The sequence below is a fragment of the Somniosus microcephalus genome, chromosome 25, assembly GCF_052327205.1.
Source record: "Somniosus microcephalus isolate GS21.2 chromosome 25, FLI_Smic_1.0, whole genome shotgun sequence".
In the NCBI taxonomy this organism is placed as follows: domain Eukaryota; kingdom Metazoa; phylum Chordata; class Chondrichthyes; order Squaliformes; family Somniosidae; genus Somniosus; species Somniosus microcephalus.
This window is the reverse complement of record NC_141011.1, coordinates 47,103,517-47,120,219: the sequence shown is the minus strand read 5'-3', so window position 1 is coordinate 47,120,219 and position 16,703 is coordinate 47,103,517. Positions and strand designations below refer to the sequence as shown.

General features: G+C 47.8%; 1 protein-coding gene across 2 annotated transcripts in view; it reads left to right on the top strand.

Annotated features, from left to right (window-relative positions):
• klhl17 (kelch-like family member 17) overlaps positions 1 to 16,703 on the top strand; it is a 102,891-nt gene that overhangs the window by 71,444 nt on the left and 14,744 nt on the right. For both annotated transcript variants that reach the window (XM_085967332.1, XM_085967331.1), the window contains 3 exons: positions 4,631 to 4,719; positions 6,596 to 6,669; positions 10,931 to 11,112. In XM_085967332.1, the coding sequence (XP_085823458.1) occupies positions 4,631 to 4,719; positions 6,596 to 6,669; positions 10,931 to 11,112 (345 nt within the window). The remainder of the gene's footprint in view (positions 1 to 4,630; positions 4,720 to 6,595; positions 6,670 to 10,930; positions 11,113 to 16,703) is intronic.

The window sequence follows — 16,703 nt, the reverse complement described above, 5'->3', positions numbered from 1 at the left end:
GAGGTCAAAGATCGGCTGTGATCTTATTGAATGGCGGAGCAGGCTCAAGGGGCCGTATGGCCGACTCCTGCTCCTAATTCTTATATGTTCTTATGTTCACCTGACAGGAGCGCATGTTGGGAATTTAGGTGCGGGCATATCTTTGCTACAGGAAACTTTCGATTTACCGGCACCTAAATAACCGGAAATCTCGGCTAACCGGCAAAATTCAGGAGTAGGTTCAGGTAACTTTTATTACTTGCCTTCCTCCATCTGTTGCTGTGCAAGGGTGTGGCTGCAGCTGTTGCTAAGCTACAGAGACGCTTGCAACTTGTGGCCATTGTTCTGAACCTGTTGCTAAGCAACAGGGTTTGTTCTTTTACTATAGCGTTCGGTTATCCGGAATTTTTGATGAACCGGCACCACGTCGGTCCCATCCGTGCCGGATTTAAAAAAAAGTTTCCTGTATATCTTTGCAATATGCCGTAAACCCCCAACTTCAGAAAGGTACCTCCAACACATAGAAGCATACCGCACAGAAGGAGGCCATTCGGCCCATCGTGCCTATGCCGGTTCTTTTGAAAGAGCTTTCCAATTAGTCCCACTCTCCCGCACTGTCCCTACAGCCCTGCAATTCTATATCCAATTCCCTTTTGAAAGTTACCATTGAATCTGCTTCCACCACCCTTTCAGGCAGCGCATTCCAGATCATCATAACTCGCTGCGTTAAATAAAAAATTCTACTCCTCTCCCCTCTGATTCTTTTGCCAATTACCTTCAATTTGTGTCCTCTGGCTATCGACTCTCCTGCCAGTGGAACGTGTCTCCTTTCTCTCATCAAAACCCCGGTTAATTTTGAACATCTATCCGCGATCCCCTCTTAACCTTCTCTTTTTCGGAGCCATCCTGTGGTTTCTGAGTGCAACTGCCAAATCATGGGGAGTTTTATGTCTTGGACTTTGCACTCATCTGGGACCTGGCTAAGATCTCCCAAGCTTTGATTTCGCCTGCCGGCTTCAGGAAAGACAAGACCTTCGTCTGACGATTCTGGGCGCGATTCCGATTCAAGCTGCGAAGGCGGAAGGGCAGCACTCGAGCCGAGTGTGTCCTCGAGTTCCCCAGCTGAACTCGACCATTGCTATTGTCTCTCTCAGCTCCAGGTGTTGGTGGGCACCTGTGAGCTGACGTTATGGCATGACGAGGAGGTCACTCGACCTCATTCACCAAGGACAGTTTCATTCATTCCTTTCGCTGGATGAGGGATAGAAGATCGACAGGGGCAGGGGCATCTTTAAATATCGCCACGTTAAGCATTTTAGCGTGGAAGTTCTGATCAGTGAACTTCACTGGCGGCATGCGTACTGCATTCCTGTCGGCGCTATTGTTGTGCAGGTGCTCACTGTTTACAATCAACAGGTTAATGCATGTGTAAAAGTAGCGCTCATAGTAGGAGCAGGTTAGATGTTTGTACGTATACTTCGCTGTCTGGAATGTTGACCCTGCTCATGCCTAAAGTCTTATGCTCAAAGCAAACTGGGAATGAACTCACCTTAAGTCTTCCTTCATAATTGAACGTGGACATTAGCTCGTGTTGTTTCCTTCTAATGTCTTCACTGGTAGGAGAAAAGAGAATGCTGACTCTATCGATGTGTCGTGGGAAAGCAATTCACAATGGCCTCAGAGACTTGAGCACATAATCCGAGCTGAGACTCCAGTGCAGTGCTGAGGGAGTGCTGCACTGTCGGAGGTGCTGTCTTTCGGATGAGATGTTAAACCGAGGCCCCGTCTGCTCTCTCAGGTGGGCGTAAAAGATCCCACGGCACTATTTCGAAGAAAAGCAGGGGGAGTTCTCCCCGGTGTTCTGGCCAATATTTACTCCCTGTTTCCTATCACTTAGCCAATTTCATATCCATGCTGCCACTGTGTCTGTGACACTTTATCAAATGCCTTTTGGAAGTCCATATACACCACGTCAACCGCATTGCCCTCATCAACCCTCTCTGTTACCTCACCAAAAAACTCGATCAAGTTAGTTAAACACGATTTGCCTTTAACAAATCCGTGCTGGCTTTCCTTAATTAATCCACTCTTGTCCAAGTGACTGTTTACTTTGTCCCTGATTATCATTTCCAAAAGCTTCCCCACCACCGAGACGCTATATAAATGCAAGTTGTTGTAAATTAGGAGTGCCTCATCTGTAGCCCTAGGCCCACATGCAGCTGCCGAGCATTGGCAGTTTGAACCTCAAAGCTCAGTTCGATTTGAGCTTGTATTTCTTACTCCTTGCTTTGTCCTGTTTGTACGCTGTGGGTCTGGCGGACTGGAAATGTCTCTTTTAGGCATTGTTTTAATCACTGGTGGATAAATCCTCACTCAGAACAGCAACAACAACAACCGCTTGCATTTACATAGCGCCTTTAACGTAGTAAAACCTCCCAATGCGCTTCACGGGAGCGATTATCAGACAAAATTTGACACCGAGCCACATGAGGATTTATCAGGAAAGATAGTTTTAAGGAGCATCTTAAAGGAGGCGAGAGAGGCAGGGAGATTTAGTAGGAGGGGTGGGGTGGAGGGGTGTAATTCCAGAGCTTAGGGCCCAGGCAGCTGAAGGCACCACCTCCAATGGTGGAGCAATGAAAATCGGGGATGGGCAAGAGGCCAGAATTAGCGGAGTGCAGAGATCGTGGAGGGTTGTGGGGCTGGAGGAAATTACAGAGATGGGGAGGGGCGAGGTCATTGAGCGATTTGAAAACAAGGATGAGAATTTTAAAATCGACGCTTTGCCAGACCAGAGGACCAAGCGAGCACAACAGGGGTGAGAACAGTTGGCATCAGTAACTTGAGGTGTGCGCAGATTAATAGGCACATCGATTTAAGCTTTGTGTGTGGTCCTCGGACACGCCATGGCGTGGCACTGCAGTCCATGAAGATAAAATCTTCGGTTCCAAATCACGTCTTGAGGGTGAAGCAAAACTCTTCGCATTATCAATCTCCTCCATCTCGCCCAGTGTGGATCATGGAGCCTTGGGGCCAGATACAAAGTTTTAATCCATGTATTGCAAGGTGCTGATAGTGAGAGATCGTGGTCTTCTTTAGGCCTTGGTGATTACCTCGCCTACGCCAACACGTATAACGTGTGGTTGGGTTTAGATGTGACTAATGATTGTAATTATATTTTGATTATATACCCCAGCTACAAATGTTCCAGTGCCCAGGCTAATGCCTGAAGGTATTATGACTACAAAACACTCCTCCATTTGTGGCTGTATCTCACCGTAATTTATTTTACTGTGATTAACTCATTACTATTGGCATGTGTTAAATACGCTAAAAGTACTGCGGGGTTGAAACTGTTTTGTGCGATATTAATGATGAATATCTTAACGCATTTGTATGAAACTCCTTTGTCTGCCATTTTAAAGAAGAAATCATGGTGGACAGAGGAATGTGCTGATTACTAAAGATAAGCCAGGAACTTGTTCTTAATGGTGGGGAGGTGAAAGTGGGGGAATGTTGATAATAAAAATCGGTAACTTGTTTATGAAGAACACATTCCCGATTATGCTCCGTGTAGCGCACAGAGGGAATCTATCCCCCTCGCGCCATTCCAACGATCTTCCGGGCTCCCCGAACTGCTCAGTCAAAAAAGACAATCGCCTCGAATTTCCCTGGGGATTCTCCCGATCTCCTGCGGTAACTGGCTGAGGATGGACGGGAAACTGCGGAAACGACCATTCCCGTCGTTTCTCCCGAGGAAGTTGTGACGGAAGATTGGGAGAACCGCCCCTGCAGTGTGTGACTGGGCCGTACCGAGCAGATTGGGCCCAGGTCTGGTCCCTGGCCTGTACTATGTTAACAGCTGGAGCAGGATAAGGGTGCCACACTTGGCCCCAGCACCCTGGGCTAGGGAGGGGACGAATCGGGCAGGGTAACCTAATCAGGGTGCCCCTGCTGGAAAGTACACGTGTGTGGACATCAGGTGACGATGAGAACAGGCACTTTGCCCCACCCCTCTGCCCATCACAGTTGAACATCACCCCTGTGCTCGCTGACCTACATCCTGGTCCACCAACGCCTCAACTTTAAAATTCCCATCCTCCTATTCAAATCCCTCGATGGCCTCGATCCTCCCTATCTCTGTCCCCTCCTCCAGCCCTACAACACTCCAAGATCTTCTGTGTTGCTCCAATTATGGCCTCTTGTGCCTCCCCCACTTCCTTCACCCCACCATTGGCAGCCGTGCCTTCAGCCAACTAGGCCCTAAACTCTGGAATTCCTGACCCAAACAATTGATCTAGCATCAATTGCCGTTTGCGGAAGAGAGTTCCCAACTCCTACCACCCTTTGTGTGTAGAAGTGTTTCCTAATTTCACTCCTGAAAGGTCTGGCTCTAATGTTTGGGCTATGCCCCCCTAGTCCTAGAAACCCCAACCAGTGGAAATAGTTTCTCTCTCTCTCTACCCTATCTGTTCCCCTTAATATCCTGAAAACTCCGATCAGGTCAACCCTTAACCTTTGAAATTCCAGGGAATACAACCCTAGTTTGTGTAGTTACAAATACATTTTTTACAGATGTTGAAATGACTGACAATGGGCCATTCAGACACTTGCTTTCAACACATGCCTCCTTCTGCTTTTATATCCACAGCGCAGAGAGATTTGACCCACTGACGGGAACGTGGTCGTCAGTCGCAGCCATGAGCACGAGGAGACGATATGTCCGAATTGCAACGTTAGGTGGGATTTTCCTTAAGTTCCGGCAGCGGTCGGTCGATTAATACCAACGAGAACTGAAATGAAATCTAGAGAGTGTAAATGCTAAATCGTCACTGGGGGGATCTAATTTTACATACGGCTCTTATATTGTGACGCGAAAGATTTTGGTGTTAACTTGCTATGCAAGCTGTTGGGGACAGTTGGTCCCATGGGTACAGGGGAACCATCTGCCAGTATTCGCCGGGTCCAAGGTTTCCCTATGTGGGTTGAAATGTCAACTGAACCTTTATTGGCACAATGGGCCAAAGTATAACGAGGTGGGATAGAGAGAAGGCCCTAAATCCTGTCCCCTCTCCGTACCAACTGGGCTGACCTCATCCAAGGTGGTGTAGGGAGTGCTACACTTAGCATCACGGCGGGGGGATGTGGGCTCATCCTGTGTCCCCACTCCAGGGACCAGTGTGGAAAGTACAGGTGTGTGGAGGGAAGGGTTGGATTTGGCTACGATGGTCTCCACAGTTGAAGATCCTGCCAGCGCTTACCATCACAGCTCACGCATAAAGACATTTGCACCGGGGCCTGCCACCAGACAGCTACTGGTGCCTGTTTAACCGTATCCTGGCACGCAGCCAGATCTGGAGTTGTCGCCGTGAAACCACACCTTTAGCCCCGATTTAGACACATCAGTACATTCCGGGTTCTCGGCAGGACTCTGTTTGCACTGAGGGCAATGTGGGTCAGGAGTTTGTGGCAACTTGTTTGGTCTTGGCTTCTGGGATTAGTTAGGCCTGAGGAGGTTGGAGGCGGTGGGGGGGGCGGGCGCTGTGGAGTTGGGGGGAGTAGTGGTCATGTTGGTTAGGGTTTTTGTCCTTCTTGGAGTTACTCTATTACTATATTAACTTTCTATTAGTTGATACTCCCTGAGCCATTGTTGGAGCGCTCCCACTTTGTGTGGCTCAGTACTGGGATCAGTGAGTGAAGACCCCCCAGTCAGGGTCAGTCCTGGGACATCACAGCACTGCACAGGAGAATAGTGACATCACAACACTGCACAGGAGGATAGTGACATCACAACACTGCGCAGGAGAATAGTGACATCACAACACTGCACAGGAGAATAGTGACATCACAACACTGCACAGGAGAATAGTGACATCACAGCACTGCGCAGGAGAATAGTGACATCACAACACTGCGCAGGAGAATAGTGACATCACAACACTGCACAGGAGAATAGTGACATCACAGCACTGCACAGGAGAATAGTGACATCACAGCACTGAGAAATATTGACATGCTTCTTAGGACCCCAGTTTCAACTTCCAAAAGAGTGCCAGCTATTCAAAGGAGAACAGCACTGTAATCAGAGAAAGTGTTTTATTAAATTGCTATAGAACAATCGAAATAAAGTGCTGATGAACCTTGTATTAAGTGGAATGTGTTCCTTTGAGGAGAGAGCGTGCTCTTGATACTGGGCAGGCAGGAACCTTGCGAGTAGAGTTACCAATTCTGGTTGGCTGTATCCCTGGAGGTTCCAGCACATGACCTCCTGCCTCCAACCGCCCCTCCTGGGCAAACAACCTTTCTTTACCATCGCTTAATATTTTTGTAAATAATAAGTAAGTGTTTTTTAATTAAAAAAAACATTTTGTTTTATTGCCCTCTTGTTCTCCTGGGTGGCTGGCAGTAGTGATCGGGAGATTCATCTTCAATTCCTGGAGACTCCAGGGCAATCCTGGAGGGGTGGCGAGTGCAGGTTGATTTCTCAGTAGCTTGGATTGGAGCCTCTTAAACACGACAATGGGTTTCTACCTGTGCCAGAAATCAGGCTGACTAGATAATCAAACCCATGCTAATAAGTCAATTTAAATGTGTTTTAACGACGCTGTCCTTTCAGATGGAAATCTCTACGCTGTTGGTGGATACGACAGCTCCTCGCACTTAGCAACGGTCGAAAAGTACGATCCTCAGGTGATTACACACGCGAATGTGCCCACTGTTTGTCCAGCCCCACTCTGCTTTAGGGCCTCGCTGGCTTTGTTCAGGGTCCAGGGGTTCAAAGGAAGTCCGCTTCTATAGCTCCGCCGTTTGCGGCATCGCTCAAAGTTCACCCACTTTTCATTCTGCCCACGTCGTGGCGTTTCTGGTCCCCAACCACAGCGTATTCTCGACTGGGAATGATATCACTTTACATCCTTATGGTGGGAGGTTGGAAGTACCTGTAGTGGGGAGAGACGAGCAGAGGGGCTCACTAGATTCAACGGATTTTTTAAAAATTCGCTTATAGGATGTGGGCGTCGCTGGCAAGGCCAACATTTATTGCCCATCCCTAGTTGCCCTTGAGAAGGTGGTGGTGAGCTGCCTTCTTGAACCGCTGCAGTCCGTGTGGTGAAGGTACTCTCACAGTGCTGTTAGGGAGGGAGTTCCAGGATTTTGACCCAGCGACGATGAAGGAATGGCGATATAATTCCAAGTCAGGATGGTGTGTGACTTGGAGGGGAACTTGGAGGTGGTGGTGTTCCCATGCGCCTGCTGCCCTCGTCCTTCTAGGTGGTAGAGGTTACGGGTTTGGAAGGTGCTGGCGAAGAAGCCTTGGCGAGTTGCTGCAGTGCATCTTGTAGATGGTCCACACTGCAGCCACGGTACGCCGGTAGTGGAGGGAGTGAATGTCTAAGGTGGTGGATGGGGTGCCAATCAAGCGGGGCTGCTTTGTCCTGGATGGTGTCGAGCTTCTTGAGTTTGCCACAAAGAATTTCATAATTTACGAAGTAAAGGTGGGCCGACTTTCCTGGCCTGACCCTGAGCAAGAGCAACATACCCAAAATACAGTGCCCGTGTGCCGGAATTTCCTTTCTCTACTCATTAACATGTTCCACAAGACACCCTGAAACAGGCCCAAACCCTGGCAGAGCACGCCAGCAACTTGGAACTAAAAGAAAGAAGGACTTGCATTTCTATAGCGCCTTTCACAACCACCGGACGTCTCGAAGCGCTTTACAGCCAATGATGTACTTTTTGAAGTGGAGTCACCGTTGCAATGTGGGAAACGCGGGCGCCAAATGCGCACAGCAAGCTCCCACAAACCGCAGTGAGATAAATGACCAGATCGTCGGTTTTAGTGATTGAGGGATAGACGGGACTTTGGAAATCAAGTTCCGAAGGCGTGCCAGCCACCCAAAGGGGCGGCCCCTTTAACGGGCTATGCGGCCCATTCAAATTTCCGCGCCTGCGCGGTTTTTCCATCCATGAGCCGGCGACACTGGGGCCTCCAGACCGCGCAGCTGAAAGGGAACATCGAACATCGCTAGGTGTTGGCCATAAAACTGAAAAAGGAATGATGTAGTGTTGTAATACCGCTGAATGGATAGGTAGTGGTGGTCATACTACAGCGGAAATGAGAGATTATCTTTCGGATACTTTGGACCTTAGCGAGGTGCTGTTTACTCTGTTAGTTCTGCGTGTGACCTGCAACCTGACCCACCAGTTAGAGAGGTGATTAAGTACACAAGGTAATTACATCTTAACGAGGTGCGAACTATTAAGTAAACGCCTGCTCCTGCCCGAAATACTTGGAGCACATAACGCGCCATAAGCAGAGACTTTGGAATTGACAATAACGGTAAATTGGTTGACGCTTTTTGTCCGCTTTAAACGATTGCCTGATTTAAAGGTGGGCGGTTTAAGTGGTGAGGTCCGTACTAGGGCTTGCACGGTACTGAGGGAGTGCTGCATTGTCTGGCATGGCCGCCTTCAAATGAGATTTTTATGCGATTATTTTAGTTTTTTTTTGTACTGGAGATATTTTTGACTTCTGTGTTTGATTACTCTCGTAGGTGGTCCCGAGCTTCCTTTGTCCCAGAGGGAGTGTTTTCACTTGACCAAATATCCAGATAAATTTGTAGCATTTGCAGTACAGGAACCGAGAACCCTGTTCAGTTTATTTCAGCAAAACTGGTGGTATAAGTGCACCTTTTAGTCAATGAGCCATGGCTCAGTGGGCAGCACCCTCACCTCTGAGTCAGAAGGTTGTGGGTCCAAGTCCCACTCCAGAGACTTGAGCACAAAAATCTAGGCTGACACTCCAGTGCAGTGCTGAGGGAGTGCCGCACTGTTGGAAGAGACATTGAACCGAGGCCTCGTCTGCTCTCTCGGGTGGACGTTAAAGATCCCATGGTACTATTTCGAAGAAGAGCAGGGGAGTTATCCCCGGTGTCCTGGGGCCAATATTTATCCCTCAATCAACATCACTAAATCAGATTATCTGGTCATTATCACATTGCTGTTTGTGGGAGCTTGCTGTGCGCAAATTGGCTGCTGTGTTTCCCACATTACAACAGTAGCTACACTTCAAAAAGTACTTCATTGGCTGTAAAGCGCTTTGGGACAACCGGTGATCGTGAAAGGCGCTATAGAAATGTAAGTCTTTCATTTCTTTTCTGTGAAGCAGTAGGTGTGTGTGTGTGTGTGTGTGAGATTTCGGACCGAGTATAAGCCGGCAGTTGTGCATGTGTCGGTGGTGGTGTCTCCGCTGTCCTGAGGACTGATTTGTATAGTTCCTCCCCATGGCAACTGGCTTACTGGAGGAGCCGAACTGTACAGGGACATGTGTTCATGGTTGGCCCTCCAGTGGTGTGTTGGTTCCGCTCCCTTTTAGCTGTAATTTGTACTTTAGCAGCTGCGCAGTGCTCGGGTCAGACTCCACCTTGAGCACGGCGTCTGGTTCTGGTCACTGAGATGTAGGGGAGACACTCGAACCCTGGAGGGGCCTTGCAGAGGAGAGCCATGAGACCGATCCCCTAGTGTCAGTAAAGGCCATGAGACCGATCCCCTAGTGTCAGTAAAGGCCATGAGACTGATCCCCTAGTGTCAGAGTAAAGGCCATGAGACTGATCCCCTAGTGTCAGTAAGGGCCATGGACTGATCCCCTAGTGTCAGTAGGGGCCATGGACTGATCCCCTAGTGTCAGTGAGGGCCATGAGACTGACCCCCTAGTGTCAGTAAGGGCCATGAGATTGATCCCCTAGTGTCAGTAAGGGCCATGGACTGATCCCCCTAGTGTCAGTAAGGGCCATGAGACTGATCCCCTAGTGTCAGTAAGGGCCATGAGATTGATCCCCTAGTGTCAGTAGGGGCCATGGACTGATCCCCTAGTGTCAGTAGGGGCCATGGACTGATCCCCTAGTGTCAGGTAAGGGCCATGGACTGATCCCCTAGTGTCAGGTAAGGGCCATGGACTGATCCCCTAGTGTCAGTAAGGGCCATGAGACTGACCCCCTAGTGTCAGTAAGGGCCATGAGATTGATCCCCTAGTGTCAGTAAGGGCCATGGACTGATCCCCTAGTGTCAGGTAAGGGCCATGGACTGATCCCCTAGTGTCAGGTAAGGGCCATGGACTGATCCCCTAGTGTCAGGTAAGGGCCATGGACTGATCCCCTAGTGTCAGTAAGGGCCATGAGACTGATCCCCTAGTGTCAGTAAGGGCCATGAGACTGACCCCCTAGTGTCAGTAAGGGCCATGAGATTGATCCCCTAGTGTCAGTAAGGGCCATGGACTGATCCCCTAGTGTCAGGTAAGGGCCATGGACTGATCCCCTAGTGTCAGTAAGGGCCATGAGACTGATCCCCTAGTGTCAGTAAGGGCCATGAGACTGATCCACTAGTGTCAGACAGAGTAAGGGCTAGAAAAGACGGGGCCTGAGAGCTGTGGATGGAGGCAACTCAGGGGGGGGAACCTCAGAGGGGTATTTAAAATAGAAAAGGTAAACCTAGAACACCGGGGGCAATATTCACCTCACTCGCCCATCAGAAAACTGACGGGATCGGATGCAACATTGGTTTCACATCCCGCCCGATTTTATTCCTCATTGAAGTCAATGGAGAGCAATATTGGGCGGGGATTATAACCGGCGTTCCACCCAATCCGGTTAAACTATGACGGGCACGTGTTCAAAGTGGCAAAAGGCAAATTTGTGGCCTGACGGCAAGCAGTTCTTCACGAAGAAAGATCAATGCCTGGAATGGTCCACTGGGTTGAGGAGTGGAAGGGGAAACCTTGGAATCACTGAAGAAGCGGTTGGAGGGGAACGGCAGGGTCTTTCTGATGGATGAGCTAGGCGGAGCAGAATGTCTATCTCTTGTGTCTCCGTCTTGTGAACCTCTTGTACCATTTCACTGTTGCCTTCCCGGAACTGCATCACCGACGGCACAAATTGTTCATGGTTTCCTTGTGCAGACCAACACGTGGACCACTATCGCCAACATGCTGAGTCGTCGGAGCAGTGCTGGCGTCGCGGTGCTGGAGGGGATGCTGTACGTCGCCGGTGGGAATGATGGGACCAGCTGCCTTAACTCAGTGGAAAGATATAACCCAAAAACAAACACGTGGGAGAGTGTGGCACCCATGAACATCAGAAGGTATGTGCGTCTCTGCTTCCTTAATTTAAAATACGTTCACATTGACTCTTGGATGTGGCTGTCTCCCTGGGTCCAGGGCATGGCCGTCTCCCTGGCTTTACAAGTTTTCAGTTCACATATTGGGGAGCAAGTTATGCTTCAGCTTTACACAGTCTTAGTCAAACCCCATTTGGATTACTGCGTTCAGTTCTGGGCACCGAACCTCAGGAAGGATATACTGGCCTTGGAGGGGGTCCAGTGTAGATTCACCTGAATGATACTGGGACTTAAAGGGCTAAATTATGAGGACAGGCTGCATGAACTGGGCTTGTATTCCCTTGAGTTTAGAAGATTGAGGGCTGATCTGACCGAGGCGTTTGAACTGTTAAAAGGATTCGATAGGGTAGATACGGAGAAACTATTCCCTCTGGTGGGGGAGTCAAGAACAAGGGGACAATGGTCTTAAAATTAGATCTAGGCCATTCGGGAGAGATATCAGCAAACACTTTTTCACACAAAGTGTGGTAGAAATTTTGAACTCTCTCCCCCAAAAAGCTGTGGTTGCTAGGACAATTGGAGCTTTCAAGACTGCGATCAATAGATGTTTGTTGGGTAAGCATGTCAAGGGATGTGGAGCAAAGGCGGGTAAATGTAGTTGAGGTGCAGGTCAGCCATGGTATAGTTGAATGCAGGCTCAACGGGCAGAATGGCCTACTCTTTTTTAATTCGTTCATGGGATGTGGGCATCATTGGCAAGGCCAGTTTTTATTGCCCATCTCTAATTGCCCTTGAGAAAGTGGTGGTGAGCCGCCTTCTTGAACCGCTGCAGTCCGTGTGGTGAAGGTACTCCCACAGAGCTGTTAGGGAGGAAGTTCCAGGATTTTCGATATTCAGGAAAGATAGGCAAAAAGGAAAGGGAGGTGGGGTAGCATTACTGGTTAAAGAAGGGATTAACACAATTGTAATGAAGGATATTAGCTCTGATGAGGTGGAATCTGTATGGGTAGAATTGAGAAATACTAAGGGGAAAAAAACGTTAGTGGGAGTGGTTTATAGATCTCCAAACAGTAAGGCGGAGGTTGGGAATGGCATTAAAAGGGAAATTAAAGAAGCGTGCAATAAGGGCACAGCAGTCATCATGGGTGACTTTAATCTACATATAGATTGGGCCAACCAAATTAGTAACAATACTGTGGAGGAGGAATTCCTGGAGTGTTTACGGGATGGTTTCCTGGACCAATATGTCGAGGAACCAACCAGAGATCAGGCCATCTTAGACTGGGTATTATGTAACGAGAAAGGATTAATTAGCAATCTTGTTGTACGAGGCCCCTTGGGTCAGAGCGATCATAATGTGATCGAATTCTTCATTAAGATGGAGAATGAAGTAGTTGACTCGGAGACTAGGGTCCTCAATTTAAATAAAGGAAACTACGATGGTCTGAGGAGCGAGTTGGGTAGGATTGATTGGGGAATGGCACTCAAAGGGTTGACGGTGGATAGGCAATGGCAAACATTCAAAGACCGAATGGATGAACAACAGAATTTGTTCATCCCAGTTTGGCATAAAAATAAAACAAAAAATGTGACCCAACCGTGGCTAACAAGGGAAATTAGGGATAGCATAAGGTCCAAGGAGAGGGCATATAAATTGGCCAGAAAAAGCAATAATCCTGAGGATTGGGAGCAGTTTAGGATTCAACAAAGGAGGACAAAGGGATTAATTAAGAAAGGGAAAATAGAATATGAGAGTAAGCTTGCAGAGAACATAAAAACTGACTGTAAAAACTTTTATAGATATGTGAAGAGAAAAAGATTGGTGAAGTCAAGCGTAGGTCCCTTGCAGTCAGAATCGGGGGAATTTATAATGGGGAACAAAGAAATGGCAGACCAACTAAATACATATTTTGGTTCTGTCTTTACAAAGGAGGACACAAATAACCTCCCAGAGATGCCGGGGAACATAGGGTCTGATGAAAGGGTGGAACTGAAAGAAATCAGTATTTGTAGGGAAATGGTGTTAGGAAAATTGATGGGACTGAAGGCCGATAAATCCCCAGGGCCTGATAATCTACATCCCAGGGTACTTAAGGAAGTGGCCCTAGAAATAGTAGATGCATTGCTGGTCATCTTCCAGAACTCGATAGACTCTGGAACGGTACCCATGGATTGGCGGGTAGCTAATGTTACCCCACTATTCAAAAAAGGTGGTAGAGAAAAGGCGGGGAATTATAGACCGGTAAGCTTGACATCGGTAGTGGGGAAAATGCTAGAGTCCATTATAAAAGATGTAATAGCAGAGCACTTGGAAAGCAGTGACTGGATCGGACAAAGTCACCATGGATTTACAAAAGGTAAATCATGCTTGACTAATCTACTGGAATTTTTTGAGGATGTAACTGGTAAAATAGATAAGGGAGAATCAGTGGATGTGGTGTATTTGGACTTTCAGAAGGCTTTCGATAAGGTCCCGCATAAGAGATTAGCGTGCAAAATTAAGGCACATGGGATTGGGGGCAAGGTATTGACTTGGATAGAGAACTGGTTGGCGGACAGAAAGCAAAGAGTTGGAATAAACGGGTCATTTTCCGAGTGGCAGGCAGTGACTAGTGGGGTACCGCAAGGATCGGTCCTAGGACCCCAGCTGTTCACAATATATATTAATGATCTGGACGAGGGAATTGGATGTAATATCTCCAAATTTGCAAATGACACAAAGCTGGGTGGGAGGGTATGCTGTGAGGAGGATGTCGTGAAACTCCAGTACGATTTGGACAGGTTGGGTGATTGGGCAGAAACATGGCAAATGCACTATAATGTGGATAAATGTGAGGTTATCCACTTTGGTGGCAAAAACAGGAAGGCAGATTATTATTTGAATGGCAATAGATTGGGAGAAGGGGAAGTGCAAAGAGACCTGGGTGTTCTTGTGCACCAGTCGCTGAAGGTAAGCATGCAGGTGCAGCAGGCGGTTAAGAAGGCAAATGGTATGTTGGCCTTCGTAGCAAGAGGGTTCGAGTACAAGAACAAGGATGTCTTGCTGCAGTTATACAGGGCCTTGGTGAGACCACACCTTGAGTATTGTGTGCAGTTTTGGTCGCCTTACCTGAGGAAGGACGTTCTTGCTATGGAAGGAGTGCAGCGAAGATTCACCAGGCTGATACCTGGGATGGCAGGAATGACATATGAGGAGAGATTGTGTCGATTGGGCTTATACTCACTGGAGTTTAGAAGATTGAGAGGGGATCTCATCGAAACCTATAAAATTCTGTCAGGCCTGGACAGACTAGATGCAGGAAGGATGTTTCTGATGGCCGGGGAGTCCAGAACCAGGGGTCATAGTCTAAGGATAAGGGGTAAGCCATTTAGGACTGAAATGAGGAGGAATTTCTTCACCCAGAGAGTGGTGAACCTGTGGAATTCTCTGCCACAGAGGGCGGTGGAGGCCAGTTCATTAAGTATATTCAAGAAAGAGTTGGATATATTTCTTAAGGCTAAAGGGATCAAGGGATATGGGGAGAAGGCAGGGACAGGGTACTGAATTTGGATGATCAGCCATGATCTCATGGAATGGCGGAGCAGGCTCGAAGGGCCGAATGGCCTACTCCTGCTCCTATCTTCTATGTTTCTATGATTTTGACCCAGCAACGATTAAGGAACAGCGATATACTTCCAAGTCAGGATGGTGTGTAACTTGGAGGGGAACTTGGAGGTGGGGGTGTTCCCATGCGCCTGCACCTTGTTCCTAATGTTCCTATGACCCTGAAACAAACACTATTATTGCAGTAATAAACTACTGAACTGGTAAGATCAGCTTTTTTACTGTAATGATAACACTATAGAATAAGTGTCCAAGCCTTTTTGTCTAGCGTCAGCCGTGGCTCAGTGGGCAGCACTCTCACTGAGTCGGAAGGTTGTAGGTTCGAGTCCCACTCCAGAGATTTGAGCACAAAAATCTAGGCTGATGCTCCAGTGCAGTGCTGAGGGAGTGCTGCACTGTCGGAGGTGCCGTCTTTCGGTTGAGACGTTAAACCAAGGCCCCGTCTGCTCTCTCAGGCGGCTGTAAAAGATCCCCTGGCACTATTTCGAAGAAGAGCAGGGTAGTTATCCCTGGTGTCCTGGCTAATATTTATCCCTTAATCAACTAAAATAGATTATCTGGCCATTATCACATTGCTGTTTGTGGGAGCTTGCTGTGCGCAATTAACTGCCGCGTTTCCTACATTACAACAGTGACTGCACTTATTTTTTTTTAAAAAGTACTTCATTGGCTGTAAAGCACGTTGGGATATCCTGAGGTTGTGAAAGGTGCTATAGAAATGCAAGTCTTCCTTTATTTTTTCTTTCACCATTTAGGTACATACCGTGGGGCTACATGTGAAGATTAAATCCTTGCTCCCATTAACTTGCCTACATCTCCAGTCTCTGTTAATAACAGATCTTGGTGTTCTGATTTAGGATTGATCCACCAATACCAGGAGCAGCCCTTTCCAAAATTTGAGGCCCACAAAGTTCAAAATGTCATTTGGAAGTAGAGCTGAGTTGACTAAGCTTTTGACAGGCCGGAAATGGTCCTTGAGAGGGAGATGGAAACATTGCATCATATGAGTACAGAAAGCACGCAGAGGTTTCAGACACTTTGCTGTTTAGTGTTTTACCTGTCATGTGTTTAAAAAAAAAAAATCAAATGAACACCAGAGTCTTTTAGCGAGATGGTGTGAGTAATGGTGCACAAATGGCAAACCTGTTTGTTAACCCATTCATACCCTTATGTTCCTACAGTATAAAATTAAAGCTAAGTTCTGTTTAAGAAAGAAATAATCTGTGCCAAAGTCCCACTTCCCTGCACAGAACAACTTTAAATTGACAGAAGGTGGTTTAAAGACAGAGTGCGGACCGAGAGATTGGACTCTCCCAGTCCACAGTCTCCTCCAACCAAGGAGCAGAAATGTTTTCGCAAGCGGGTCAACCTTTACAAATATCTGTTCTTCAGACTCGTGTTCGGCTTTGTCCTTGGGAGCGGGCCATTTAATGGAGGAGGTTCACTTGGCGGCAGTGTGTACGGGAATTTCGGCCGCACGCTGCCCTCCATTTCCGAAAACTCGGACTTGTAAAATTACCCCCTAATGGTTTCAATTATGTCACGTTCAGGTGAATCTCCTGTGGCAATGATCACACTGTGGCAGTGCCCGTGTATCATAGAATCTTACAGCACAGAAGGAGGCCTGTCGTGCCTGTGCCGGCTCTTTGAAAGAACTGTCCAATTTAGTCCCACACACGCAGCTTTTTCCCCCATAGCCCTACAAATCAGTCCTCTTCAAGTACATGTCCAATTGCCTTTTGAAAGCTCCTATGGAATCTGATTCCACCGCACTTTCAGGTAGTGCGTTCCAGATTTTACCAACCCTCCGTGTGAAGAAATGTTCTCCTAATTTCCCCTCTGGTTCTTTTGCTGGTTATTTTAAATCTGTGACCTCTGGTTGCCGACCCACTTGCCAGTGAAAACAGTCTCTCCCTACTTGCTCTATCAAAACCCCGTGTAATTTTGAGTGCTGTTGTCACCTCACACATCGTTTCCCAATCTGTGCCATATGGGCTGCATGGATTGCCAT